We start from the raw sequence: 26,998 nt of genomic DNA, 5'->3' as shown, positions 1-26,998 counted from the left end.
GCTTTTTTTTCCTCATACCAGAGAGGTGTCATATTTGATTCTACTAAGTCACGATTTCTCAAAGAAATGTCCAAAAGGAATCCTATTTCAGAGCTGCCATTAAAAATGAATGGATGCTAAGTTGGTGTGCAATCCTCCTCTTTTTGAGACTCCTTTGTGGTTTGGGGTGTCAGACTGAGTGCACTCAGATCAAATAATTGACTAGATTTCTCTCTCTCCTCAAGCCTTATGTAAATCAACTCACACAGAGGGCACAGGGCTGCCCAGTATGCCCTGTTCTTTACGAAATGCTGTGATCTAGTGGTGTGTCCCTGCTTTCGCTGCTGGGAAAGTCGTTTCTAAGCAGTAGAGACCAGCAGCACTTTAACTTCCTTTGTAGGTTTGGAAAATATGATCTTTCTGATATCACAGAGCACCCCATTTAGGCTGCTCATTCAGTCTTCTGGCTCTGAATAGCTGGTTAACATTATTAAATGTTGTTAATTATGTCACTAATTGCATGTGAAATCAAAGACTGTTCAGGCATGCAGGAACCTAAGCCTTAGGTTTTAATACAGCTACAAAATACCGATAGCTCAGAATATGTCTCCAAGCTGTTGTCCTGGCATCTTTTACCAAATAAGATGAGTGCAATTAAACTTGCATAGTGTTTGGAAATAGTGCACTGTCAGTCTTGTTCCTGTTGCACAAAGTTTAGTGCCCTCATTGCTGATCCTGAATTTTTTCTCGCTGTGGCCTCTCCTTTTTCAGAGCATCATTTTCCTTGGGGGAAAAGACAAACTCATGAGTGTCTGCTATGAACAGTAATAAGTAGGTACATGTTTTAGGGGATTTACTGCTCTGAGACACAGATGCAAAGTAGTTTAGCCTTGCTTCTAGAGTAGGTGATGATAGACATGAAATGTGAAGGCAGTAGAATCACAGAATCAATAAGGTTGGAGCAGACCTCTTAGAACCCCAACCCCAATACGACCCATGCCCACTGCCCATGTCCCTCAGTGCCACTTCCCCACAGCTCTGGGATACCCCCAGGAGCAGTGATTTCCCCCACTCCTTGGGCAGCTGTGCCACTGCCTGACTGCTTTTTGGAGAAGAAATGCTTCCTAAAACCAATCTGACTCTCCCATGGAGTAGAAGAGTCCTGGCTTAGCTCCTTTCCAGCATTTAAGGGAAGATGAGGGATCTGATGCAGCAGTGCTAAGATGCGTGCTGCTGTACATGTGAGCTCTTTGCAGCCTGAAAAACAGCTTTCGTGTTCACCATCTGTGAGCAGGACACTCAGAAACCATCACAAGCGAGCAATGAATAAAATGCATTGAAAGGCTGTACTGATGGCCCTGTTAAGCAGCACTGTGTTCTCATGTCTGGAAATGAGAAAGTGTCTGAAGATCTATGAAAATGGAGATCTATTTTTACATAGTGCACAAAGACAGAGTCACAGCATCTGTGGCCCTGAAAAAAAAACACCCAAACCATTTCTGAAGGAACAGTTCACGATTCATACACCCTGCAGACAAACACAGGATCTGTGACCAACAGAACCAACGTTGCTGACCACTTCTGTCTGTGATTGTTAACTCGTTCATATAGGCTTCCAAATTAAGGAATTGATAAGAACTACTAATAGCCAGCCTTTGATTCTTTCGGATTAACCAGAACTCGGTGTGACAAAGTGCAGCATCCACTTGGAGGCTGTGGTTAATGGCTGCTGGTAGCCCTTCCATGCCCATATCAGTGCTGTGGGATGCACCGGATGCTTTGCCTCCATGGTGGAACCCATGACCCTCAAAATGAGTTCCCAGCCTTTTTGGGTCAACACCGATCACTTCTTTAATCCTCAAAGCTATATATCACTCTTAAAATGCTTTACAATTTATTTTGTAACTTTTGTGGGTTTATTTTAAATGTGACTTTATAAACAAAATTTCTGGGCTACTTGAAATTCCCATCTTATACCTGGATGTACTGTTGAGTATGGGCACCTTCTGCTGATGGAGGAGTGAATTGCAGTAAATAGATTCATTTAAAACTCAGGGATTTTGCCCTCTCCCTGGAGAAGGGTGAAGCTCTGATCCCCTCTGTGCCAATTACAGCTTTGTAGCCCTGTACTGTTGTGGCTCTTTCCAGCTTTTCCCTTTCACTGCTGTGCCATAGCATTGCTGCTCCTTCTGTCCTCTGTGCGCTGACCCACTGGGGTGGTCACTAACACTGCATGCTCTGGCCAGTTGAGTCTCTTCTTATTAACATTTGGAAATAAATACAAACATAGTTATGAAGTCCTACCGATCAGGTTAGGCTTTTTCATTCTAAAAGACCTGAATCAAGAACTTGATCCTAGGGTGGTTGGCCCTCTGATAGAGGCACTTAACATCTTCCCCCTTCCCAACCTTCTGTTCTCATTAGCTGAGAGATTTATCTCTCTGTGTTGGGGTGAGGCTGCCATCACAGATAGGGCCATGGTTAGCACCCAGTGCCCGAGGTGCCCCAGCCGGTTCTACAGCCACTTAATGAAACATGTGGGTAATCCCCGGGTGCTCCTCCCCAGGCACTGCACTGCCCTATGTACACTATTCTTCCTGCAAAGCCACAGAATTTATAAAACCAATGTTTGTACCACAGTAACCCTAAGAGAAAGACTTGTCCTCCATTTCCAAGGTAAGCAATCAGCAGCATCTCCTCTGAATCCGTGGGTCTGACTTGGCAGCCTCACTGGTGAGTGAACAAAAATCATGCCAACAAAGCAACGCGTGGGGAAATGGAATCCCAGAGAGGAGCGCACGCGTGGTGGTGCTCGAAACACAGAGGACAGAAACACCTTTGGCCTGGTCCATGGGCTGCTTGGGAGAGTGCACTCTGCAGGTTGTGTTCCCATGACACGCAGGGAGGAAATGGGAGCAGGAAATACCGGTGTGTGCAGGGCTGGGGATGGGGACGGGCTGCGCTGCTCCATGCCTAACTTAGTGCCGGTGCTTCGGGGGGAAGAGTCTGCTGTCTGTTTTGAATGCTTTCTGCATGACTAATTAATGTTCTGAAATAAATGGTGCTGTTAAACTCTGTGCTGGTACAGGCAGCCGGCAGCCGTGGCTCCTGTCCAATACTTTATCTAATCTTTGCTTTGTCAAGGACGGGGCACTGCTTGTCATCTAAAAGCCACTTAACTGCACTACAGCGTGATGTCATGCTCCTCTACATGCGTGTCGATATTTATGCTCAGTCTGTTGGGAAACAGCCCTGAATACAGCGAGCCGTACGTAATTACATTCTTTGCATGATAACAAAACCCACTTGAAACTGGCAAGAGATGAAACCCCGCAGCGTGGCGTTCGGAATTCTGCAGGAGCAGAGCGTTCTGTAACATTATGCCGGGATAAGGCAGCCTGATTCACCGCGGGGAGGACACTCCCTCCGGAGCAAAGCATTTGCTGTCGTCCCTCCGGAGCGGCGGCACCAGCACTGGAGCTGCTGAGGTGAGTACAATGGGGCCTACTCCCTTTGCCTACTGGGACCCCCCCCCTCACCCCATATAGCAACCTGTGCATGCTCAGGGTATCGCCTATCTACACTGGGCTTCCAGTGGAACGTGCTTTGAATTTACACTTTGCTATATGTAGGTTTCCTTCCTAAGACAGGGAAGACTTGTGTGAGAGAGTAGAATATTAAAATAGTCATCAGTCGGGTTATATATCGTAGAGTCATAGAATGGTTGGACTGGAAGGGACCTTAAAGATCATAGAGCCATAGAATTTTTGAGTTGGAAGGGACTTTAAAGATCATAGAATGATTGGGTTGGAAGGGACCTTAAAGATCACCCATTTCCATCCCCCTGCCACGGGCAAGGTTGCCACCCACTAAATCAGGCAATAGATGTGCATATATATACATACCATGCATATGTATATAAATGTGCCTGAACTAACTTAGCATCTCATTCATAACAAAGCATAAAAGAAACCCCGAGCTCAGCACGGGCTGAGCCTTACTGAGATCCCCGCTTCCCTCCCCAGCCAGGGTAGTGCCAGCAGCAGCGTGGGACGGAGGGGGCTGAGCTCCCAACCCAGGACCAGCAGCAGAGCAAGCAGCAGGAGGATGAGGATGCTGCCAGGTGCCCACCACGCTGAGAGCACAACGGGAGCCCCCTGAACCACAGGGCATGGCGCAGAGGTACTGCTCCTGTTGTGTGTGATATCTGCTTTTCCTTATTTTGCATTATAGTGGAACAGTGAATGTTTTGTGCCGGTTGGATGAGCAAATAGTTACAGCAATGTGCGTTCCGTGCCCGGCTCGTGCTGCTCTGCACGGCTCATTTGGATTTGGCCGGGTGACAAAGGGTGGGTGTGATTCCCCAGTGTCCGTGAAAATGTGGCTCTTCACAAACTGATTTCAAAGTAAAAGCAAATGCAGTAGTTGTACACAACTCTGCAAAGGAGAAATGCGTTGTAAAACAGCTTCCGCTCAGCAATATTATTGAAAAACATCTACAAACAGACACCTATCGCTTTGGAAAAAAATACATTTCTTAGGAAAATAAATGTTTACAGTTGTAGCTGATGCATGCCCTGTTTTCTGCCAAAAAAAGCTTCAGTTGGAGGCAGTGTTGACTGTTTATTCGTGATGGTTTTGTTTTGTGGCGAGTGGAGTGGGAAGCACTAAACCACATCGCTTACCAACATAAGAGGCTCGCTATGTAGCTCTGTCTTACAGCCACCTGATTTCTTTTATATCTTGAAAACTCTTCCTTATCGATAGATGTGCGTGGGCATGAAAACTGGCACAAATCATGGCGCTACCTCAAGAGATACCCACTGTGTTTAATGCAATGTGTTATTGAGCGCGTGTCTGCTGAAGGGCAGCACTTGCTGCCCTGGCGGTGCTGGGGGCTGTGGTTATTTGTTTCTGTCCATGGGTCGGATGGCTGTCACAGACTGTGAACTTCCATGGCTGGAACAGAAGTCCAAACAATGGAGGTCTTGGTGTGAGTGGGACCCGTGGGGTTTCTGCGTTATTGCTGCAGAAATCCCCCTTTGCACAAACACGGCCATGCAGGTCGCGCTGGGATGCTCCCCACTGCCAGGCAGGGAACCCAACCCCTCCAGTTTCCATTGGGTTTTTAGGCCAGAGCTGACATAATAAAAAGTCTGAAAAGTTGACCTGGTTGGATTACAGAAGGATACTTGTTTGCTGCGAATCTAAAACTTTATTTATGCGTCAGTGATCCGCTCGTTTAATGATCTGGCATTCAGGTGTTTGATCTGGAGCCTGATTTCCCTGGACTCTCTGGTGTAAAAAGCAGAAGTTACAGAGTAGTTCAGAAATACATTCTTTCATTTATTTTCTGTTTATCATGAGTAGGATTGGGGTTTTCCCAAGTGCAAACCCAAGTTGGCCCAGGAGTCCCACCACTGTTTGACCCCGGCTTGGTCAGTGCTTACGGCACTGATTCAGTTGCTGTGTTTTCCTGAAGATGTTGCTGTACAAACCTGATGACAGTAAGTTGTAATGCACCCCCAGCCCTTTCTCGCCCCATGGCAGGGGACCGGTCGATGTGTTGGAGGAGGCAGACAGCTCGTGGTGCGGCGATGCCGAGCCTGGTAAAACTCAGCGAGACCTCGTTAGTTAAAATGAGCTCATTTTCCTTGAAACCAAATGCTTATTTTAATTCTAGGGTGGCTGGGTAAAATGCTGCGTATCTTGATTGCTGATAGGCATCTTCCTTTTGTAAGAAGTCATTTACTGAGTGAGAATAGTGCAAAGTAGGTGGTATGGTAGAATTGCTGCTACTTCTTTTGGCACTATAGATAGATTTCTCCATTAGACAATCCCTTCTTGTGATATAATTAGAGAAGAATGCGTGAGCACAGATCTATTCCATATTTATTTCATCATTTTCTTTCTTCTGGATACCACGGTTTCTTTGGGAGGACAAGTTAGTTTGAAAAACAAGAGTGCTGACTTGTTGGAAAGCCTTAAAAAAGCTGAATATTCTTCATCTTTTTGCTGAACGTTAGAAGAGCCGCATTGAACCCGTTTTTCTGCATATGCCTATTTCTTTCCCATTGAATTCTCCATGCTCTTTGTTGTGTGGGGTGACCTACTCACAGGACAGTGTGGCTCTGATCCCTCGGCAGCCATATGCTCCAGCAATAAGCTGTGTTTTCCATGGAGAGCTCCTCCTGGAAGTTAAATACTAAGGTGTACCTGGGATGCAGGCAGTATGTGTCGTGCATTTTGAGGTTGGGGCTCACCTCGGTATGCTTTTTATATCCTGAAGACAGTTTCTGCTAGATATAAAAGGAAGAGATGGGAGGAATAGAGTTAAAGATAAGTAAAAATGTCTCTGTCTTCTTTTCCTTCTTTATGTGCTGATGTGTACCTGAATAGAATCGATTATATTTAGATTCTGGGGAGTTCATTTGGCCCGTCGTTTCTTTCCTGTACAACTGCCTTTCTTTAGCAGAGCTACATAAATTTCTGTCATCAAACTGTCAGCGGTTCCTTTATATCAGTCAACCCACTGCCTTTGTGTGTCCCAACTTCCAACTCATTATCTGTTGCACAGACAAACGATGGCACATGGGTGGCTGCCTGCCTGTCAGCTGGCTCTGCATACAGCGAAGGTATTTGGCTGGCAAAACCAGAGAGTAAATGTTTTGGAGTCAGGCAGTTTACAGAATTACTTGGGTTTGCACTGACAGATGTTTCCGTTCTAAGGGATTTGCTGTGCAAGAATTTAATGAACCAAATTATTGGGACTTAGAAATGGGTTTATAGTGCAGCGAGGAACTTGATTCTGGAAGGCTGGAGGTGATCTGACCCTGCTGTTTTGCTGGTGTTTTACATCTAGGAATGCTGAAGGCTGCATGCATGTGAGCTCGCCTAAGTGGGAGCTTATTAGGTATGGCCACCGAGTGCCCAAGGACATTATAAAAATTCCTATAAACTAAACTTGCATGCCTGAGTTTGATCATTAGCCTATGATTTACTGAAGGGTCTTACTTAAGTGCCGCTGTGCCAATGTTTGATTTTCTTTCCTCCTCATTAGTCAGTAGGAAACGGTGCTTGCATAGCTGCTGGAGCCAGTGCCTTTCTGTTGGGCTGCTGCAGGGAGATGCCTGCAGAGCTCATCTCAGAGCTACGTGGGCTGTAGGGCTGCAGGGTGTGTGTCCTGTGTGCATAGCGTGTGTGCAGCGATGCTCCGGGAGCTGCGAGGGGGTTCCGTGCAGCCATCTGGAAATACACTTGGTGGAAGGAGGAAGGAAATCAACCCGAAATGAGAAGTGCTGCATATCTTGGTGCTTGCCAGTTCCAAGTTTTCCCATGCACGTCTTCACCTCCTTATGGCTTCGTGTCGGCATCGTGATTTTTGAAGCAAACAACGTAGATTCAGCTGGGTTGCTCATCAGATACTGCTTTTGAACAATGGCATTTGTGTTCTTTTTGAGCTAATTTGGGCAACTGTGTGGAGAGCCTGTAAATAGCCCTGATGCGACTGGAAACAATATCCATTGTCTCTAAAATAATGGCAGTTCTTTGTAGAAATTCAGCATCTTAAGATGTGGGTGCGCACAGCTGCTGCTGCAGTCGCACAGCTTCCTGGGCTCCCAACAGTTGGGTTGCAAGGAGCAGCAGCTCAGTTTTGGTGCCCCTGACTATCTGGAGCCTTTCTGACCGGCACTGCGTGGGCTTTGTTCTGGATGCAACAAGTGGAAACTGCCTGCTCCTGCGATGGCTGAGCTGCGCTGGTGAGTGCTCAGGGTGAAACACACCATCTTTGGGTTTGTGTCGGAAGACTTCCCTGCGTCACAGCAGTGCTCACTCTGAACTGATCAGCTTTGCTGTGTTTAGGCAGGATATTGGCCCGACAGCTTTGGTTTAGGTTGGAGCTGTGCATGGTTGCAGTGTGAGCACTGCTGGGTTTTCATGTCCAGTTTGAGCAATATGTTATCATGGTGTTTCATGCACGGAGGTATTTCACAGAATCAGAGAATGGCTTGGGTTGGAAGAGACCTCAGGAATATCAAGCTTCAACCTCTCTGCTGCAGGCAGGGCCTCCAACATCCTGTCTAATGCTAGAACGTATTTAAAGGAATTTGAGTTATTTTTACATACTTAATTTATACCCCACCTATCCAGTGCTTTGTTTTTGTGGAGACCGATGAGAAAAAAAATGTGAGAAGCTTTCTCAAACTTCTCTGCCTTAATATTCAGCCAAAGAATGTTCTTTCCCTGGGGTTCCTGTGTTAATAGATTCATATGTTAATAGAGCCTAAAGCCCACCACGCAGGGGGCTGGATTTGGTGGAAATCCCCACTGGTCTTAGAGTGCTCTTCCCAGACAAACATCTGGGGCTCAGCCGTGGAGGAGGCAGCTGGCAGGCTGCAGATAGAAGCAGAGCATATCTCTGCAGGTGCCCTCGTGCTCCCGGTTCGCTGGGCCATTCCCGCAGTGAGGTGAGCGTGGTGCCGGGACGTGGGGAGCCAGGCTCACCCTGCAGGGCTGCTGGCCCGAGTGGAGCAGGAATTTCAGAGAAGGAGCATCCTGGGGACTCACCTGCAGGAAGCATTTTCTGGGAGGTGAGAACCCCTCTGATCCCCATCCCTGGGAGATGACCGAGTGCCCTTGTCCTCGTCCTCCTCCTCTTACTTCCTAAGCTGGACATGCGTGAGTTTCATAGAATCCTTGGAGTTGGAAGGGACTTTTACAGGTCATCTAGTCTGACTGCCCTGCAATGAACAGGGAAATCCACAGCTAGATCAGGTTGCTCAGAGCCTGGTCCTGGTTTCTCATTTGGCTTTTAAGGACTGAAAAGCCTTGGAAGTTGTTTAGTAGCATTAGGCAAGCTTGCTATGCAAGCTTAGAAATTTTCAACAACGGTTGTAGCTTGTTTGTTCCAAACAACGTAGCTCTTTACCAGCTGATGTGGTGCAGAAGTGTGGGTCTTTAAAATGTTCTAAAAATTCTTGCTGTCATTTTATTAAGCTTACTTTTCCTCAGATCAAATGAGGTTTTATCAAGCTATCTCTGCGTACACCCCTAATTGATTTTTGGTGGTACTATTTAATTGGCTGACCTTCAGTTGAGGCAGCCGGGAGCACTGCTGAACCAACAGATCTTTACCCATTTTAAGAAGGGAGAAGTTCATACACTCTGAAACACTTGAGCTGGGAGCCATGCTGTGCTTAGCTTGGTGTTAGGCAGCTAGGACAGCCAACCTGTGTCTTTTTGGAGCTGATGAGGGCTGCTTTTGGTGGGAAAGGGAGAGGAAACCCTGGTGAAAGGGCAAAAGCCTCCTTTCCTTGGGAAGCTGTGCTTGAGGACATGATGAAAAGGAGGGAGAGAAGCACAAGGCAGTTTGCATCAGGTTGTGTTTGCCTTTGTCCAGCACAAGGGCTCAGAGATGCTGGGTGAGCCTTGGGAGACTCAGCGCATTGACTGCTGGTGGTGCTTGGGGTGGAAATCCACAAGGATGTAGATATGAACAAAAAATCAAGTAACAAACTTGTTTCCCTCACCTTGACAGTCCGGTGCCATTAAAAGTTTTTAGTACATCTAACAATATACAAAAATACTTATTTTCTAGCTAGCTTTTAAATGCCTTTTAGTGGATTACTTTGGATCGCATCAACTAAAAGCTTGATCATCTGCCAGCTGCTAGAGTTGGGCCAAAGCTTTGTAAATTAATGAGCTCGAGGTGATTAGGACAGGTCTTGGTGCTTTGGACCATGCACCAAATTGCTTGCCATGCAAGGTGTGTGCTCTGTCAGGTTTTTTCTTTCAATTCTTGTGCTGTGAGGATGCTTGAGTGGCTTGGTGGTCAGAATGGCTATGAAAAGCTCTGCTGGTAATGCCAGTGAATGAAAATTATATTGAGATTCCAGAAACTAGGACCAAGGTAATAACCAGCACTTCTGACTTGAGACTGTCGTGTGTTTAGAGGGCTCATCTCAGATGTCCATCAAGAGGATGTGTTATTAGAAGAAGTTCTGAGGTCTTGCAGCAACCTTTCTATGTTGCTATTGCAGATGGATAAATGTCTTTAGGCAAAAACATTTCTCCATCTCTTGTACAGAGCTGTGGGAAGCTGCCCAGGTCTAGGAACACCAACAGCACACTGACCTAGTCAGGGATTCAAGTGAGGAGCTGAACTCTTGCTGTTACCCAACAAATTCAGATGATGTCTTCAGCAGAGATGGTATCTGTAGCATGTTCTTCCATTTCAGCTCAGTGTAGCTTGTTTGAAAGCAGGCAATGCATTTCACAAATTCTCATACAGCTTCGGTTGCTAGGAAAAGGATGTACATTGTGTCTCTAGATACAGTCTGGTGTTTCTGGTTTGTTGTTGTTTTGATGGGTTTGGCCACAGAAGCTCTGACATTTCTGACACTTGGGCCATACCTGCCAGCCGGGTGGCACACAGAATCTTCAGGAACAGAGAATTCCATCAGAATGGAAGCCACTTAGCTGATCTTGTCCTGTTTGGTCTACAGTGCTTGATAATTGCATTTGTTGGTGCCAGCCTTTGTCTGAAGACAGAGCTTTTCTCTCTGATCAGTGTCCTCACTACGTAATTGCTTTTCTGAGACCTTTACAATCCTCTTCTTTCCATGGATGTCTGAAAACGGTTTACATTTGTTGGATATCATAAGCTCTCTTGAGGGAGGATTACTTTCAAGGTGATTTGTCTTGAAATGATTGCATGTGCTTTCAGCAGCTGTCAGCAGCATCTGGCGGGGCAGGGCCACCAGTTAGAGGTCTGAGCCACCAGATCTGTCTGATCACCATCCATTTGTTGGATTTGATTCATTATTCTCCAACACTTCAAGATGTTAAGTATCCGCTTGCTCTTTTCAAATCCTAAGCATGGTCTGTGTCTGTTCGCTCTGTGATTTTGAGGCAGAGTATCTCACAATGTGTCAATTAAAATGTGTTCATCGTTCAGGATTGAGGATGTAGCCACAGTCTTTGGCACCTCCATGGGCCTTCAGAGAGGTCCAGGTGTCTTTGCAGGTCCAGGTCCTCGGTTGCTCCATCCCCTGGGGTTTGAGTCAGCCTTACTGAGTTTGTTGAACAGAGGACATTGTGCATGGTTGTGCATGCAGCACTGCCTTGTGCTGCTTCTGCAATACCAGAAAAGTCATGTCCTATAGGCAAACCATGCAAGATGTGAGACTTGGATATATGGTGCAGCACTTTCCATATGATCTGATGTTTCTTTATCCTCTGATACTTTAATTAAATAGTGGGATTCCTTAAAGAAAGCATCACCATCACTCTATCTTTGGCCATGTTTTGAAGCAACAATGCTCTGCTGCTGAGCCCAGCCCAGACTGCAAAAAATAAACCTATCAAGCCTGTTCCTTCAGGGTTGACATCCCCCATGGCTGCTGCTCAGAGAGGTGCCAACGGAGTGCATTTGGGCGCACCAAATTCTTTTAGAGTTAAGTAGCCTTGGCTTGGGTTGGGCAGAACTGCAACACCTACTTTACAGATTGCCTCCAAATCTGGCTAACAACTGTACTCTTTAACGTGGTTAAACTCCCAGGGTGCCCATAGTGCTGAAGTCTGGATGGCAGTGGTGTTACATCGAGGTCTGGATGATTTCTTGTAATTCAAAGCCCATAATAGCTCTTCAGTCTCCAAATGGGGCTGAGGTTACATCTCCTTGCCCCACGTCATGTACTCCCAGCATGGAAGCATGGTCGTTGCCTGCCCTGTTTGGAAACCTCTCTGTGTCTGCCTGTGCTGGCTTAAATATAGTCACATTATGTCATATCCCACATTGTATTTTTGTTCTGAAGCCGATGATATGATAAGATGGTGACTCTGTCTTGAGCTGGATGTATATATTTCTATCAGCCCTGAGGGCGATGTTGTAAAAATGCTCTTTTGTTTCGAGTGCAGCACAGGAAGCTCATTTTGGCTTCATTTAACATCACTGCTCAAACTGGCAGGGAGTCAGGAATGGAGTGATGTGACATCATATATCTGGCACAGCAGCATGGCTCAGAGCTTCGCAGCGGCCAAAACCTCTGATAATAAATCAAATGCTGGAATATCCACGCAGTTCCATCATAACAGAGGGTGGCTGCTTGTCATGTTTTCAATCTCTTCTGTTTGAAGAAAAAAAAAAAAAGGCAATTTCCTGACACTTGGGGATGAGTTGGGTCCCATGATCTGCCTGAAGGAGAGCTCACAGCCTCAGCCCCAAGGAGGAACCCATTTAAAGTAGAGTTTCATAGAACCATTAGGGCTGGAGAAGACCTGGAAGATCACCAAGCCTAACCCCAACCCTATGGAAACTGAGCTTAGAGCTGTTGCTGCTTAGTTTCTGTACAAAGCTGATTTTTTAAATTATTATTTAATTCTTAAGGTCTTTAGAATTCACATGGTGGGCAGGTCTGGGAGAAACAGATCCTCTGTGGAAGAGTAATGCAATTTTTGCTTTTCTCTTGGTTATATTGATGGGGGAAAACGTATGGAAGGCTTCGGAGACTCACAGGGCACAAATTACAGAGCAGGCTCCACAACCTGCTGTCTAGCAATTTTTTTTCTGTCATTTCTATGGCATCCTTATCTTCATCAATGCAATTCTTTTTCCATCAGAGTGTAAGTGGGGCAGTGGGGGCCATCCTGCTTCAGAGGAGTCAGCCCAGTGCCCGTCCTCCTTGTAAACAAAGAGCAGACACACGATCAGACACGGAAACTCGCTTTCTAATTAATTCCTGTGCCTCTCACGCTGCTGTATAACTTTATGAGGCACTGGGAGGGATCCTGTTGCCCTGCTCTGGGAGCCTTGGTTACTGCACGCCTTATCCTGTGCATCTCAGCAGACCCAGATCTCTTCAATTACCTGCCCTTCTGCAGAAAGGTACATTTTCAGCAGCACTGTGTTGTGGTGGGGTTGCTGGAGGGAGGCAGCCCTGAGTGGGGTGTTTTGTAGAGCAGGGCTGATTATGGGGCTGAACTGAATGCCATCCAGTGAGCCCCAAAACAGTAGAGAATGGGGCCAGGGAAGAGTCCACTTGTGGAAACTTCAAGCTCCACGTGTTTTTGGAGTTATGGAGGCTTTATCCTTCAAGTACCTACAAGGGGGACTGTGAGAAGGAAGGGGACAGAATCTTCATCAGGATCTGTTGTGAGAATGCAAGGGAAAATGATTACAAACTAAAAGAAGGGGAGATTCAGACTGGATATAAGGAAGAAGGATTTTATCATAAGGGCAGTGAGGCAAAGGGTGCCTGGAAAGGTGGAGATGCCCCATCCCTGCAGACACCCATCCCAGCCAGGCTGGATGGGATCCGAGCACATGGTGGAGCTGTGGGTGTCCCTGTGCACTGCAGGCAGTGGGACCAGATGGCCTTTAAGGGTCCCTTCCAACTCAAATAAATATAGAATCTAACCTGCCAGACTTCCACTGAACAGTGCTGAGCATTTATTGAAAGAACAGAAATATGTGGAGGACACTGCTTGCTGTGTTTCTATCTCAGGATAAACATTATTTACTATTATTATTATTATTATTTACTATAGTTTAGCCTTACTTAACTCAATGATCCCTATGGGTCCCTTCCAACTTAGGATATTCTATGGCTGTATGAAGGTAGGTAAGTGCATAGAGGGCTGTGAGTCTACTGCTGGTACTGTAGGGAGAATAATTATTGCAAAGGGGAACTATCTGTGAGAGAGTCATGACTAACAAATTGGTTTTAATGGGAGAGAAGGAAGGAAAAAAACAGGAATGGGGACAGGGGTGGAGGGATGACTGAAAACTGGATGAGAAAACAGAAGATGCCATCAGGCTTCTGTATCTCGTCAGATAAACTTATTATCTATTTATTATGTTGACTTGTTTTGTAACACATTCTCAATTATTCTAGTCGTCTTTCTTGCATTGGTTGTTTGAGATATTAACAGCAAGTGTATGCTTTACCTAAAAGGAAAACAGAAATTCCTTCTGCTCTGTTTCCTATTAGAACCCAGGACAGACTTGTAAGTGGTTTTACAAGCCAGTGACTCCTGACAAACCCAGACATCATGGAAATTAAGTCAGTGTTTCGGTGCTGGAATGTATAGCTGTTGGTGAGTATGGTGGTGATGATGGTAGATGTTGTATAGCAATTTGCATTTGATATATAATATTCTTGGCCTTCATTCTCTATAAGCACTTTGACCTGATTTGATTTTTCAAGATGTTCCAATACTGTGTAAAAGGGAAATTAATTAGTGCCACAGAAGGCAATGTGGAATTCCCCTTATCAAACATGTTCCAATGCATCCTTAGCTCCTGTAAGATTTCTGAATTTTCAGTCCATCTTGTTAGCTTCTCCACTGTCTTTAGGGAGTAAACTTTTACCCACTGAATGATGCTTGAGGGCTGGATCAGGCCATGGTATCTCCAAGAAGGAGCAACACAAGACCTGTGTTAGCCAATGAGCTCTCCTCATTGCTCCGAGACGTTTGTTCTGAGCTTCTGTTCTTTTATCTCAGTATGATCTGCAGATAAGGAATTTGGAGGAGTTGCTTGGCTGCCAACAGAATGATGGGAGAAGGTGCAATAGCTGGAGCCAGGCAGCAGCCCTGTGGGTATGGTCAGCTGCTTTTTGGCAAGCTGTTGGGAAACGTCATGGAACCCTGCAACTGTAAATGTGTATAATGAAGAAAGTGGAGAGAGTTTAAAATGTGAGGTCATGTGCTCTGGACTTGGGAGCCTTTCAGATGACTTTTAAAGGCCCAATTCAACAAATAGTGCCTTTGTTGGAAAAATTAGTCCCTCTGGTGGTATCAGTCCCATTGCCTAATGCTGATATTGGTCTTGTTCTTGGTCTTGTATGAAGTCTCAGTTCAGATGTATATATATATATTAATGGGGGGTTTTTTGTGTGTCAGATATTCCCATGTATTTGTTGTGGTAAAAATGCAGCAGTGTTGTGACAATAGTGATGGGATTGGCTTTGTGAGAAGCCTGCTTTCTCCTGAGGCTGGAGGAGATGTCCTTGCAGACTTGGTGTTTAGGGAGGTACGTGCTTACTGTCAGCATTGGAAGTGGTTGTCAGGAGAAGTCCATTTTAGAAAAATTAGGAGATGAGGAGCAGTGCATCTTCACTCAGACCAACATTTCACTGATCAGACAAGTATTCCCCCAGCAAGTTGAGGATAGGACTGAGAGTGAGGGTTGGGACTAATGAGAACCAGTAAATCACGGTTTTCCAGCAGTGAAAATGTCAGCTGTGACATAATGAAAGCTGTATATCGTGGCTTGCAGAGTGCCAGATGATTCATGTGTGAAAACTGAGCAGCTGGTTGAATCAGGGGGGCAACGCTTTGAGAACACCCTTTGCTTTCGTGCCTCCTGTAGGTGAGCATTGAAGGCAGATGGAGTACAATTTTGAGGCATTCCTCAGCTCTGCTGCAGATAACATCTCTGTGTTGGCAGACGCTGGAATTGCTGATGGTACTCCATAAACTCCATAAACACCGTGTACCTTGGGAAACTCAGCTTTCTAATGCCAGGATGATAAGGAATTTGGATCTGGCAAAAGGCAAAGCTGATGAAGAGACAGACAAAGGAGCAGGGAAGCCTTCAGTGCCATGGCTCTGTGGGAGGATTGATGGAGGAGGTCTATCTTAGCTACCAGTTATTGATACTGGGCATGTTATTTAGCACCCTAGGTAATAATTAGCATCTGGTGGGCTGATGGCACTGAAGTATGTCAACTAAATGACATGGGCACTGGCACAGCCTTCATCTAAGACCTCCAGTGGTCATCCTGACCTTTTTTTGCTTTAAGGTTGCTTTATTCATGTGTGCATTACTTTTGTCATGAGGCACAAAGACCCCATGAACATGACTTTGTTATTTTGGTAAAGCATCAGCCAGCAAGGCATTGTCATTTCAAAGCATTCACTTGAGAGACTTGAAGCTAACCAAGATTTGATGTAACACATAACCCACGAGCTTCAGGTTAAGCATTTACCTCTGTGCAGTGCCTTGCTTTACTCCTACTGGAAAAGGAACAAATGGAAAAGTAAATTCATCGGCCTTAGCTAACACTAACGATCATGGAATGCTTTTCTGTAGAACTGTGCCATACAACAACAGCATTTTTGAAGAGTGTTGTATCTGATGTTGCTAACAATGAAGGACAGTGATAGGGATAAAGGGCTGCCCATGGAAGAGCACTGTGCAGCCTCATGGTGAGCACAGGGAGCGTCCAATCTCAACCCCTGTGGCTCCATTCTGTAGCTTCCATCACAGCAAAGAGGACTGTTGTCTTTTAGCTCTCTCTCTTTTGGCTCACGAGGCAGAAAAGCAAAGGAATTAAATTATTATTATTATTATTATTTTCCAGAGAGACAGGCACTAATTTTTAATAAAATATTAATAATTAATTGAATTCAAATAATTGCAAACTTTTATGGAGCAAAGGAAGGTTGTTTGTTTTGGGTTCTGCTGAGTTGTGCTTTTCTGGAAAAGCTATTGAAAACCATAATGAATTAATGATGATAAATGGTAGTTTGTTTACTCCGTGCACTGAATAAACAGCTTAAAGAACGCTAATTGGTCACCTCTAATTTGAGTTCGTTTTACATGATTTTAATGATAACTAACATTTCTAATATTTATGCAAACAAGCCATTCGTGAATATCTAGGGATTACAATGGAATAACTTCTTGAAAACCTTTATAAGAAAAGTATTTTAATTCCAGTTCCATATGGATAGGAATTAGGAAATTGGTTTAAATTTTGCTTTTTTTTTTTTTGATGTGACTAATTATGGAAATTTGTGCAAGGGAAGATTTCCTACAGCGTCTATTATGGTCTCTGTAGAGCAAAGGGGGTTAACAGTGCTAATAACAAAACAGGGTGAGAGGAAGGTTGTATTTATTTGGGTGCACCAACTGGGCTTTGGATGCCACTTCCAGCTCAGCTCAATGGGGATGAGCTTTTTCTATCAAGAGAGAAACAAGCATGGGAAGTTTATTCAAAAGGACAATTGTATGAGGCCCAGCTTGTTGTTTACTAAACTTTATGTGGGTGCCTGCAGCACAGGGCTGGAAATAGCCCACTTCCAATTATTTCCAGTTGCCTGGAGGGCTGGCTGCACTTGTCAGCATCTCCTCCTTGCAGCCCAGTTTCAGACACGCTTTGGGAACAAGTGTTGGGTGCCCGGACTGTGTTTGTGCCAAAACCCACTTGTGGGTCAGGAGCCAAAGAGCAGTGTGAACTCTGGGTGAACTGTGTGGCCCAGAGCTCTGCTGCATGCTGGTCATTAGCTGCTGCAGAACTACGCTGGGTTGTTTTGCAAAGATCCGGCGCAGCGGCGCGAATGGGCAAAGCCAGCGCCTTCGTTAATACCTCGCCCATTGTGAAAAGTAGAAACGGGCAGACGTTTTTTTGCACTGGTTTTGGTGAAAAAGCCCTTCCTTGGGGGGAAAGCTTGAGCTGTGAGTTAGTTCGTAACGGAAAGAAAAAATGTCTTCATCCCCCAACAGCGGGTTTTCAGGGCGGATCTCTCAGCCCCTCCATCCCGGCGCTGGGTGGATGCCGGGCAGCCCGCGGTTCGGTGCCTAATCTAGCATGTCAAATGTGCGAGGTGATGTACGAGGAGAACTGTCACAACGGGCTCTGAAGATCTGAGGGCGGAGGCAGGAGCAGAGCGAGGACACAATGGTGCAGATTGATGTGTGGTTTTATTAAGGCACAGTTTGCTGCACGATGGCAGACGTTGCGGCTCGCTCTTTAACGGTAACGTCTCCTGTGCTGTTAGCACTGCGCCAGTCTGCGTGTCCTCGGAGAGCAAGAGAAGTTTCTTGTTGTTGGTGCAAGATTGGTGCGCCCAACCCTGCTGGAGAGAGTTAAAAATAAGCATCTTTCCTTTGAAGATGCTCTTTTTTCCCAATTAGATTTCGGGACGTCACTGAGCTGTTTTTTAATTCTGCCCGAGCACGCTCTGTTAATTGGGCAGAGCTCACTGCGTTGATCAGCAGGTCTTGGAGCTTGCTGCTTTGCTCTCTCCCCAATTACTCCGTGTAACCGTCTCCTCTCGCTGCCAGACCTGAAATCTGCCCATCCCAAACGGATGGGTTTGTCTGAGACCTATTTTCTACCAAATCCTCCCAGCCTCTCTCACGCAGGTTTCTACAACCTGAATTTTCCATTGCTGGAGCACAAACAAATTGCTCTGTGAGTCGATCCAGGACTGGCCTTGGGCAAAGCAATGGTTGCTTTGACCTGGTAAAAACACAGATTTTGTGTCTGTTGGTCCCTGCATTGTCCCACTTCTCCACGTTTAATACAAATGTGAGCTAAGAGACCAGAGGGGTGAGCTGCTCCTCCAAATACTCTGCTGTAGATGTGTTCTCCCAGTGCCTGAACTGGGAATCTGAGCTGGGAGGAGTTCTGCGTCCAGGCTGCAGATCCGTCCTTACAGTTATCTCATGGAGCTTTGGGTTCCCCCCTTACAATTTTATGACTTGCATTTTGTGGATTTATGAGAGTCTTTGGGCTTCTTTTGTTTCTATTGTGCTTTATTAGGTGTAACCTTCAGAAAATGCCTTAATATTTTAAATTCTCTTGGGTGCTCCTGTTTCACTTCTCTCTTCATTTATTTGAGTATTTTTTGTTGACAACATGCTGGAATTTCCATTCCCCTACCCCAGTGCTCCCACTTGCCCTTTTTTTTTTCTTACCTGAAATGTAAACAGGAAGGACATGGCTGGTGTGATCCCAATGGCCGCTGCCATACAGAAATTCACCCCATTTGCCTGTCTGGAGCAGATTAGGGGCCTGGGCCCTTTCTTTACCCAGTGCATGGTCCAGCCAGGCAGCAGCCCAGACCAGAGCCCTCGCACCCACCCCAGCAAATATAGCATTTATTTAGGAGAGAATTTAACAGTCTAACTCTGCCCCCCATTTTGCAGAGGGGCCCGGCTGCCAGGTCTCACTGGATGGTTGTTTTTTTTTCTTTTTTGCTTCTTTATTAGCTGGAAAATCCCAGGATTTCTGTGCTCATGCATGGTTTCCTTCCCTCCGTCCGCGTGGAGCCGGGCTGTCTGGGTGCCACGCATTGAGGTCAGCCCCGTGCACCGGCCCCAGGAGCAGCGAGGTCGCCCACTGGAATTCCCAAATTAGGACAGATCCGTTGGGTTTGAGGTGCCCCTCTGCCATGCAAAAACCTGCAGGTTAAATCTCACATTGATTTACCATTCCTGTCCATCTTTCTGCCAGTTCGGAATTGTCCATACTCACAGGCTTGGATATTGCATGGAATAGAATATAAATTAGTTGTGAGTGGTGGAGGGAAATGGGAATGAATTGCGTCTCACCAGGAATTTCTCAGCTCAGTTTGACAGATTTTCATTTCCACAAATTGTATTTTCTCTGGTGAATATTATGACCTGCCTGAATTTTAAGCTTTTTTTTTAGTCAAATACTGATTATCTGAAATACACATTTAAAACACAGCTAAGTCAGCTTTCTTTCTTGAATCTGAACTAGCATCAGGGGATGCACGAATATAAGCAAAGTTTTATAACGTCTCATTAAAATAAGTGTTTGTAGAGGTCCAGAAACTTCAGCCTCCCATTGGTCACAATTAAGGTACATGCAATGAGGGTCATCTAACGAAAATATCTGGGTTTTGCATCTTCAGTTAAAGATTGGGTTGGATAGGAGGGAAGAGGGTGGGAGGGAACATACTGTACCCTCTGCACTGCCCCAGGATGCGGGCTTTTAGCTCAATGAACTCCAGGCTTTGTAATTAGCAGCAAGGAGATTAGATTGACCACGTTTCTGGGAGTAATTTGAGCACTAATTGTGTTTGATTGTTTAATTACTCTTGCTTGCTGGGATCGAGGAGCACCAGTGAACCCTTCACAAGAGCTCCTGAGGGTTCTGTAGATGGAAGCTGTGTGCATCCCATATGGAGCATGGCACATTCGACCATTCCCTTAGTCTTAGCCAAGGTGCTGGTGCTAACTTGTGCTGGTGGGCAGACATCAGCTGTAATTTTCATCCACATTTCTCTTCAGACAGTGATAACATTGCACAGATAGAAGATTGGGGGCCAGTTTGCAAAGCTGTAGAGATACAAATTAATGCATGTGCTGTAGTTTCGGTAGTGGAAACTCTTTCATTGCTAACGTGCACAAGCAGCAATTGGTTGTGTTGCATCCAGGATCAGATCTTGCTGCATTGCACTGCTTCTGGTTCCTTTGACTTTGCTTACCCCTGGTACACATCACCTCAGCATGGTGCACGTTGGTACCACTGGCTGTGCACATGTACCCCATCATTGTGCTTTCTGCAGACTCTCACAGATGTTGCTGCCTTGACACGCTGTGCTTTGTACTTCAGAGCTGATGCATCCTGCTGAGGAGAGGGAGCTTTCACTTGTTCTGCTTTTTTATTTCTCTGGCAGCAGAAATATTGCCTTAGGGCACTGCGATGCAGGATCTTACAAGTGAAAGATAAGACAGCTGTAACATAAGAGAAATGTAAGATAAGAGAAATTTGAAGATGGGGCCTGGAGAGCAAGGAGGGGACGGTTGCAGGAAGATGTGGATTAGTGGGTATTGTGGTGATGGGCTGTGGTTGGACTAGATGATCACAGAACCATTAAGGTTGGAGAAGACCTCTAAGACTTCCACCCACCCCCCATGCCCACTGCCCACATCCCTCAGTGCCACATCCCCACAGCTCTGGGACACCCCCAGGGATGGTGACCCCCCATTCCATGGGCAGCTGTGCCACTGCCTGACTGCTCTTTGGAGAAGGAATGCTTCCTCATTCCCACCCTGACCCTCCCCTGGCACAACATAAGGCCATCACCTCTCATACTATCGCTGCCATCTGGAAGCAGAGGCTGCCCACCCCCCCTTCAGGAGTTGTAGGGAGGGATGAGGTCTCTCCTGAGCCTCCTCCATTCCATACTGAACCACCCCATTCCTTCAGCCTCTTCCCATAAGACTGGTGCTCCAGAACCCGCACAGCATCATTGCCTCTCCCTGGACATACTCCATAACCTCAATATCTTTCCAACCTTAACGATTCTACGATTCTATAATTCCAAGCAGACAAACCCATCCTCACACCAGCTGCCTCCTTCCCCAGCATCTCTCTCCCAGAGCCGGGGGAGGCAGTGGGGTGGGAACCTCCCGTTGTCTGCAGCAGTGGTGTTGGCAAGGCCGATATGTCACTGCCCTAATGGGACCTGACAAGGAGCCATTGGGCTGCTGCTTGAGGAACCCAATGGTTAATTTCCACCGCGGCGTGTCAGGGCAGAGGGCAGGAAGAAGTAATCGGAAAGGTGCCGGTGAAGCTGGAAAGATTGAGTTAACTGGGGCTTCTGTGTCAGTGCCTCGGACCTTTGGTAAACAGGCTGTATGATCTAAATACCATGCGACTAATCCCCCAAACTGCAATTCAGGATAGTGTAATTTGGAGGGGAGAAAGAGGGCAACGGAAAATTGGTGCTGCACGGAATTCTGCAGGTTTTAAGTCACGTCCACAGTGACCCATATATGCCTCCCTTAAAAGAAAAAAAAGAGCAATTACTTGTTATTTTGTTTGTGAGTATAAACTCATCCTCGTCCTTTTTGCTTCCATGTGGCTGGTAGAGGCTTGTTTTATTTCTGTTGCTTCTAATGATGATTTCATTTTCCCCTGGCTGATGCACACCTGTGGACTAAACCCAGTGGAAACTGGCACTTCCTCCTCTGTGATGTTAAAATAACAGTGGTTCAGGCACCACACTGAGCGTTATCTGTTTCCCTCTGTATTTCTATGGATTTCACAGTGTTTTAATAGAAAAGCTGTTTTCAGATAACAGCAAGGCATGAAAGGCCCCGAGTTGCCATTGCAGTGCTGGTTGCAGGTGGGTGCTGAACAAAATGCAAACGTTCCCCTCCCAGACAAAGGTTTGGGGATAGCAGCAGAAGGTTGCATCATGTCCATTGAACAACCTCTCCAGAGTAATTGTTTGGTTTATTAAATAACATTACATCATCATAGAACAAAAAAACATCCCTTGGGCTCTCCCCAGACTTTGTTATTTACAGGCTGGGGTTTTTGGGCAGCTCCTTTTATCCAGACTGGGAAGCAGAGCTAAAGTGACCCCAGGATGGCTGGAGTTGGAGGCACCCTGCGGTCCATCTGGTCTAAGCCCTGCTCAAGCAGGGCCACCTACTGCAGGTTGCCCATGTCTGGAAGGCTCCCGAGTGTCTCTGAGGAAGAAAATCACCGCTGCCTAGTTGGGACCAGGGGGTTTGGTGAGGCGGGCTCCATCCACAACGTGCATGCTGCTCACTTCTTTGTTTTTGCCACCCTCAGGTGAGCTTTCCATCCGCTGCTGCGCTCCCAGGGCCACCGCATGAGCACGGCCGTGGTGGGTGATGGCCTCGCAGCCCAGGCTGGCCCACGTCCTGCTGCTGGGCCTCGTGGCAGGCTGGCTGAGGGCTGCACAGCCCCGCGACTTCACCGTGAAGGACATCGTCTACCTCCACCCCTCCAGTAAGCACTGCCTGCAGGGTGAAACCAAACTGTGGCTTCCAGGGGGGATTGATGGGCAGGGGCATCGGGGTTGCTCTACTTTTTCCTTCAAGGGTTTCTGGCCTCTGTGACCAAGTACTTTGCTCAAGCATGTCAATAGTTGTGAGTGTGGGTGAAGTAGGACCACGTGTATCTCTTTTATAAATCATTCCTGACATTTATTAAGGAAGGGATGCCATTTGGAGGGACATGGACAGGCTTTAGAGCAGGACCCATGTGAACCTCATGGGATGGTGCCCTGGGCAGCCTGATCTGCTAGGAAATGTCCCTGCCCATGGCAGGGGGTTGGAGCTGGATGGGCTGTAAGTTCCTTTCCAACCCCAACACTCCATGATTATTAAAGGAAGTGCCGGAAATAATGACGTAGTGGGGTTATGTGTCTTCAGAGCTTCCATGGACTGTGCTTTTAATAGCTGGTTTGTTTTATCATGTACAAGTTTTAATGTAATTCTACAGGATTGCTTGTAGAGCTGTGCCTGCCATCTGCTCCCAAAGAAAACTTGTCTTTTCAGAATTCAGCAAGATGAAATTCCAGTACCGTTACACCTGTAACCAGGACCTGCTAGCTGCCCAGGGCAAGGCATGAGTATCATCAGTAGTGTGCAGGGTCCCAGCCCAGGCTGTTCCTTTAGTGCTGTGTCAGCCCCACTGGAGATGCTCGCAGTGCCTTGATGGTGCTTACCCTGAGCGACTGGGCAATGGAGGACAGCTGACAAGTCCTCCTGCATGGCAAAGGCCACCTCCTGTACCCAAATAGGGCCTGGCTCACACCACTCCAGTGCTGGGTGAGGAGCAAGATATATCTCACGAAGCTGCAGAGATTCAGCTTGCTTGGCCCCGTGGAGATAAAGGTGACCCGGTCACCATCTGCCTTCTGAGATGGTGGCAGCACCTTGAAGACGTATTGAATGTGCTACAGAAGCCCTGCCAGGAGACCACTTAGGAAGCTGTGCTCTTCGTTTGGTGAGATAAACGAGGATGGAGGCTGCTGTTAATGATTGGAGGTTCAGCAGATTGATTTTTCTTTCCTTTGGGGACATCAGCCTGCCTTCAACAGTGGCCATTTATTTTTTTGGTGGGACAGCGTCCAGAAGTACTTAATCCATCTGATATTTTGTTATCAACCCTGGTAAAGTAACAGTACTGGATGTGAGCTCTGATTCCAAGAGAACAAGCACTCCTTGCTTGCGTTAGTGCCCTTTGAAGTGGGTAGTAGGCAATTTTCCTGGGAAAACACAGCTGAACAGAGCCCTTATTGCAGATGAATGAGCCCTCTTGGTGCTGCTAGTGGTAGCGGGGTTCTTACAAAGCAGGACTAATCCTGATGGAGCTGGCAGCTATGGTTGTAATAAGATACGTCTGAAAGAAGAATACGTTGCCATGTGCCTTTGAGAAGTACAGCAGAAGGGGATCGATGGGGTCATTTTAACTGAATACAGTTTGTTCCTTCCAGCCACGCCATTTCCTCACGGATTTAAATGTTTCACCTGCGAAAGGGCAGCAGATAATTACGAATGCAACCGCTGGGCTCCGGATGTCTATTGTCCTAGAGGTAAGCAGCCACACAGCAGTGTCCCACTTCACCCCACCTTGCTACACCTGCTCCATGGTCAAACTGCAGGGACAGCCCTGAGCTGCTGTGCTTCCAGCGCACCGAAATGCCAGCGGTTGTGAGCCTCTGCCACATGAAGGAGTGTAAGTGATACAAATAATCCCTTAAGCTTTTATGTATCTTTGCAGTTGGTGAAGTTTAGGACTTCCATCTACTCCCCATCATTCCCCAGCTCACTTAGTCCCTGGGGATGTCCTGGAGCTGTGGGGATGTGTCCTGGGCACTGAGGGATGTAGGCAGCGGGCACGGTGGAATGGATTGGAGTGGGGCTCGGGGATCCTAGAGGTCCTTTCCAACCTTAATGAATCTATGATTCTATTATACTGGACCTGGGCCTTCCTCTGTTCCCTTCCCTCCCTTCTGGCTTTGGTGACATTCCTCAGGGGAGCCCAAGCTGCTGTTTTTTGGATGGCACCAAAATCTTTGCATTGTTTTGGGTTCATAATGCTCACTAGTCTATAGATGGTGACGACTCAGGGTGTTGGGTACCAGACATCAGCAATCATAGAATGGCTTGGGATGAAAATGACCGCAGTGCTCACCCAGTTCCAACCCCCTGCTGTGTGCAGGTCGCCAACCAGCAGCCCAGGCTGCCCAGAGCCACATCCAGCCTGGCCTTGAATGCCTGCAGGGATGGGGCATCCACAGCCTCCTTGGGCAACCTGTGCCAGTGCATCACCACTCTCTGGCTGAAAAATTTCCCTCCTAATATCTAACCTAAACCTCCCTTGTCTCAGTTAAGAGACATTGAGGTTGTCCCCATCCGCTGATGGAGCCTGTTCATGAGCAGGGCACGTGGGCAGTGTCACAGGTGGGAGCCATGTTGGGATGCTGCTGGCTTGTTTCAGTGCTTTCCATAAGCTCAGCACTGCTGCTCTGCCTCTGTCTGGCACTGTTCTGGTCTCCTGTAGGATATTACGACTGTCCTCACAAAAAATATTTATTTTGGAAGGAAAAAGACATTAATGTGAATTCCAGACTAACCAGCTGTGCTTGCAGCCTGTCAGGGAGCTCTATCTGCTTGAGAATTTATTTGCTTTGAGAGCTCAAATCTGTTCAACGTCAACAGTAATAAAAAAGATCAGGCTGGTTGGCATGGGATGAGACCAATGTTCCTGGACACTCCCTGTTTAGACAGCAGTAGGTGGTGTTTTATGCAGTTAATGACAACATTACCAGCATGTGGAGCTTGCAGCTCGCTGTGGAAGGAGACAGCCGTGGCCCCGGTGTTTGCACTTAGTAATAACCATCAGAATCAACCTGGCTGAAAACTGCTGATCTGGAGAGAGGTCTTAGTGCTTGGACATGGTAGCTCACCCCATTGTATTGTAATGAATACATCAGAATCCTCTTTTTTTGAAGTGCAAGGTTTCTCCCTTATTTCTTCTTGCTTGTACACCACCACAAGCCTTGGCTTTGTCAAGTGAACACATTTTCCTTTCCTTCTAGGCACGAGGTACTGCTTCAGCCAACACATGATGAGAGTTACTGGAGAGAGTGTGTCTGTCACCAAGCGCTGCGTGCCCCTGGAGGACTGTCTGTCTACTGGATGCACATATGTAAAGCACGAGGAGTACAAGGTGAGGACCAGAGTTGCTTCTTTGTGTGAAACCAGGCAGGGCTGTGCCAGCAGCATGGCAGCTGGTGCACACTGAACATCCCTGGTTCCTTCCTGAGATGTGCAGAGAGCCCCAGAACCACGGCAGCAGAGGGGTTGGGTGTGAAAAATGGGATGGTTATATGCATTACTATGTTTCCTGAAGGCTGGTGGTCAGCCTTGCTGCAGTGGGTCAAAACCAACATGCAACTGATAGTCCATCCAGCAACAATTCCATAGGAATAGATGCTGATTTCTTTGAGTGTTGGTCCTCCATCAGCCAAACATCGTTACTTGATCATCAGCTGACTTTTGGGGAGGAGAAAAGCAGCCCTTCAGAATGGATGTTCTTGCACTAGGCGATGCATTATTACTGCACAACCAGAAGGGGTTGAGATCACAGAATTGTAGGGGTTGGAAAGGACTTCTAAAGATCACAGAGTCCAAGCCCTACTAAAAAAAAATCACTAGCCACTATGCTGATTTCCAAATGCTGTATTATTTGCCCTCCATCTTTCCTTTGTGGCAGTGATATTTGCCAGGTAACTCAGTTCAGTCCTGCTGCCTTTCAGATCTGCACATCCTGCTGCGAAGGCACCATCTGCAACCTGCCGCTGCCCAGGAATGCCAGTGATGCTGTGTTCACCACCCTGTCCCCTCTCAGCAGCACCCCAGGGCTGTCAGGTCGCGCCATGCTGACAGCAGTCTGTCTCCTGCTGGGGCTCATGGCATAGACCAGCATCGGGCCACACACGTCTGCTCAGGACCCACACTTCAGAACTGTATCTGAAAACTGACTCTTGTTAACTGGTGATACTGGAGATGGATTCAAAGAGGACTAAAGCCCACTTTTTGTTGTTGTTGTTGCTGGTTTTGGAAGAAATTTGTGCAAGATGTGCCTAGATTTCGGGCTTAGACTTATTCTCTATCTCATCTCCATGATTTTTCTCATTTAGAAGTACCAAATCCCTGCCACCTCCTTTTACCATCACTCACTCATTCAGAATGTTCGTTGTTAACATCATTTGTCACAGCAGTCACCCCAGTGTCCCGCTTGCCTGGTCTGGGAAAACACATTGAATAACACACAGGATAAGCAACAAAGACAAGTTGGACATTAGGAAACATTTCTTTCCCAAAAGCACTGGCACAGCTGCCCATTGAGTGGGGGGTCACCATTCCTGGGATGTCCCAGAGCTGTGGGGATGTGGCACTGAGGGATGTGGGCAGTGGGCATGGGGG

At 46.7% G+C, this 26,998-nt stretch overlaps 1 protein-coding gene across 3 annotated transcripts; it reads left to right on the top strand.

Annotated features, from left to right (window-relative positions):
- The first annotated feature begins 2,908 nt into the window (after positions 1 to 2,908).
- Positions 2,909 to 26,969, top strand: LYPD6 (LY6/PLAUR domain containing 6). Of its 3 annotated transcripts, XM_052675761.1 has the most exons (6): positions 2,909 to 3,467; positions 4,005 to 4,161; positions 22,329 to 22,508; positions 24,001 to 24,099; positions 25,609 to 25,739; positions 26,329 to 26,969. In XM_052675761.1, the coding sequence occupies exons 3-6, from the start codon at positions 22,391 to 22,393 to the stop codon at positions 26,488 to 26,490; spliced, it is 510 nt and encodes a 169-aa protein (XP_052531721.1). In that variant the 5' UTR covers positions 2,909 to 3,467; positions 4,005 to 4,161; positions 22,329 to 22,390; the 3' UTR covers positions 26,491 to 26,969. The 3 variants fall into 3 exon arrangements, with proteins under 3 accessions (XP_052531721.1, XP_052531722.1, XP_052531723.1); XM_052675762.1 differs by lacking the exons at positions 2,909 to 3,467; positions 4,005 to 4,161 and adding an exon at positions 7,059 to 7,739; XM_052675763.1 differs by lacking the exons at positions 2,909 to 3,467; positions 4,005 to 4,161 and adding an exon at positions 13,628 to 14,076.
- Positions 26,970 to 26,998: the final 29 nt, after the last annotated feature.

The sequence above is a fragment of the Tympanuchus pallidicinctus genome, unplaced genomic scaffold (assembly GCF_026119805.1).
Source record: "Tympanuchus pallidicinctus isolate F22 unplaced genomic scaffold, pur_lepc_1.0 scaffold15, whole genome shotgun sequence".
Taxonomy (NCBI): Eukaryota; Metazoa; Chordata; class Aves; order Galliformes; family Phasianidae; genus Tympanuchus; species Tympanuchus pallidicinctus.
This window is presented reverse-complemented; position numbering and strand designations above follow the sequence as displayed.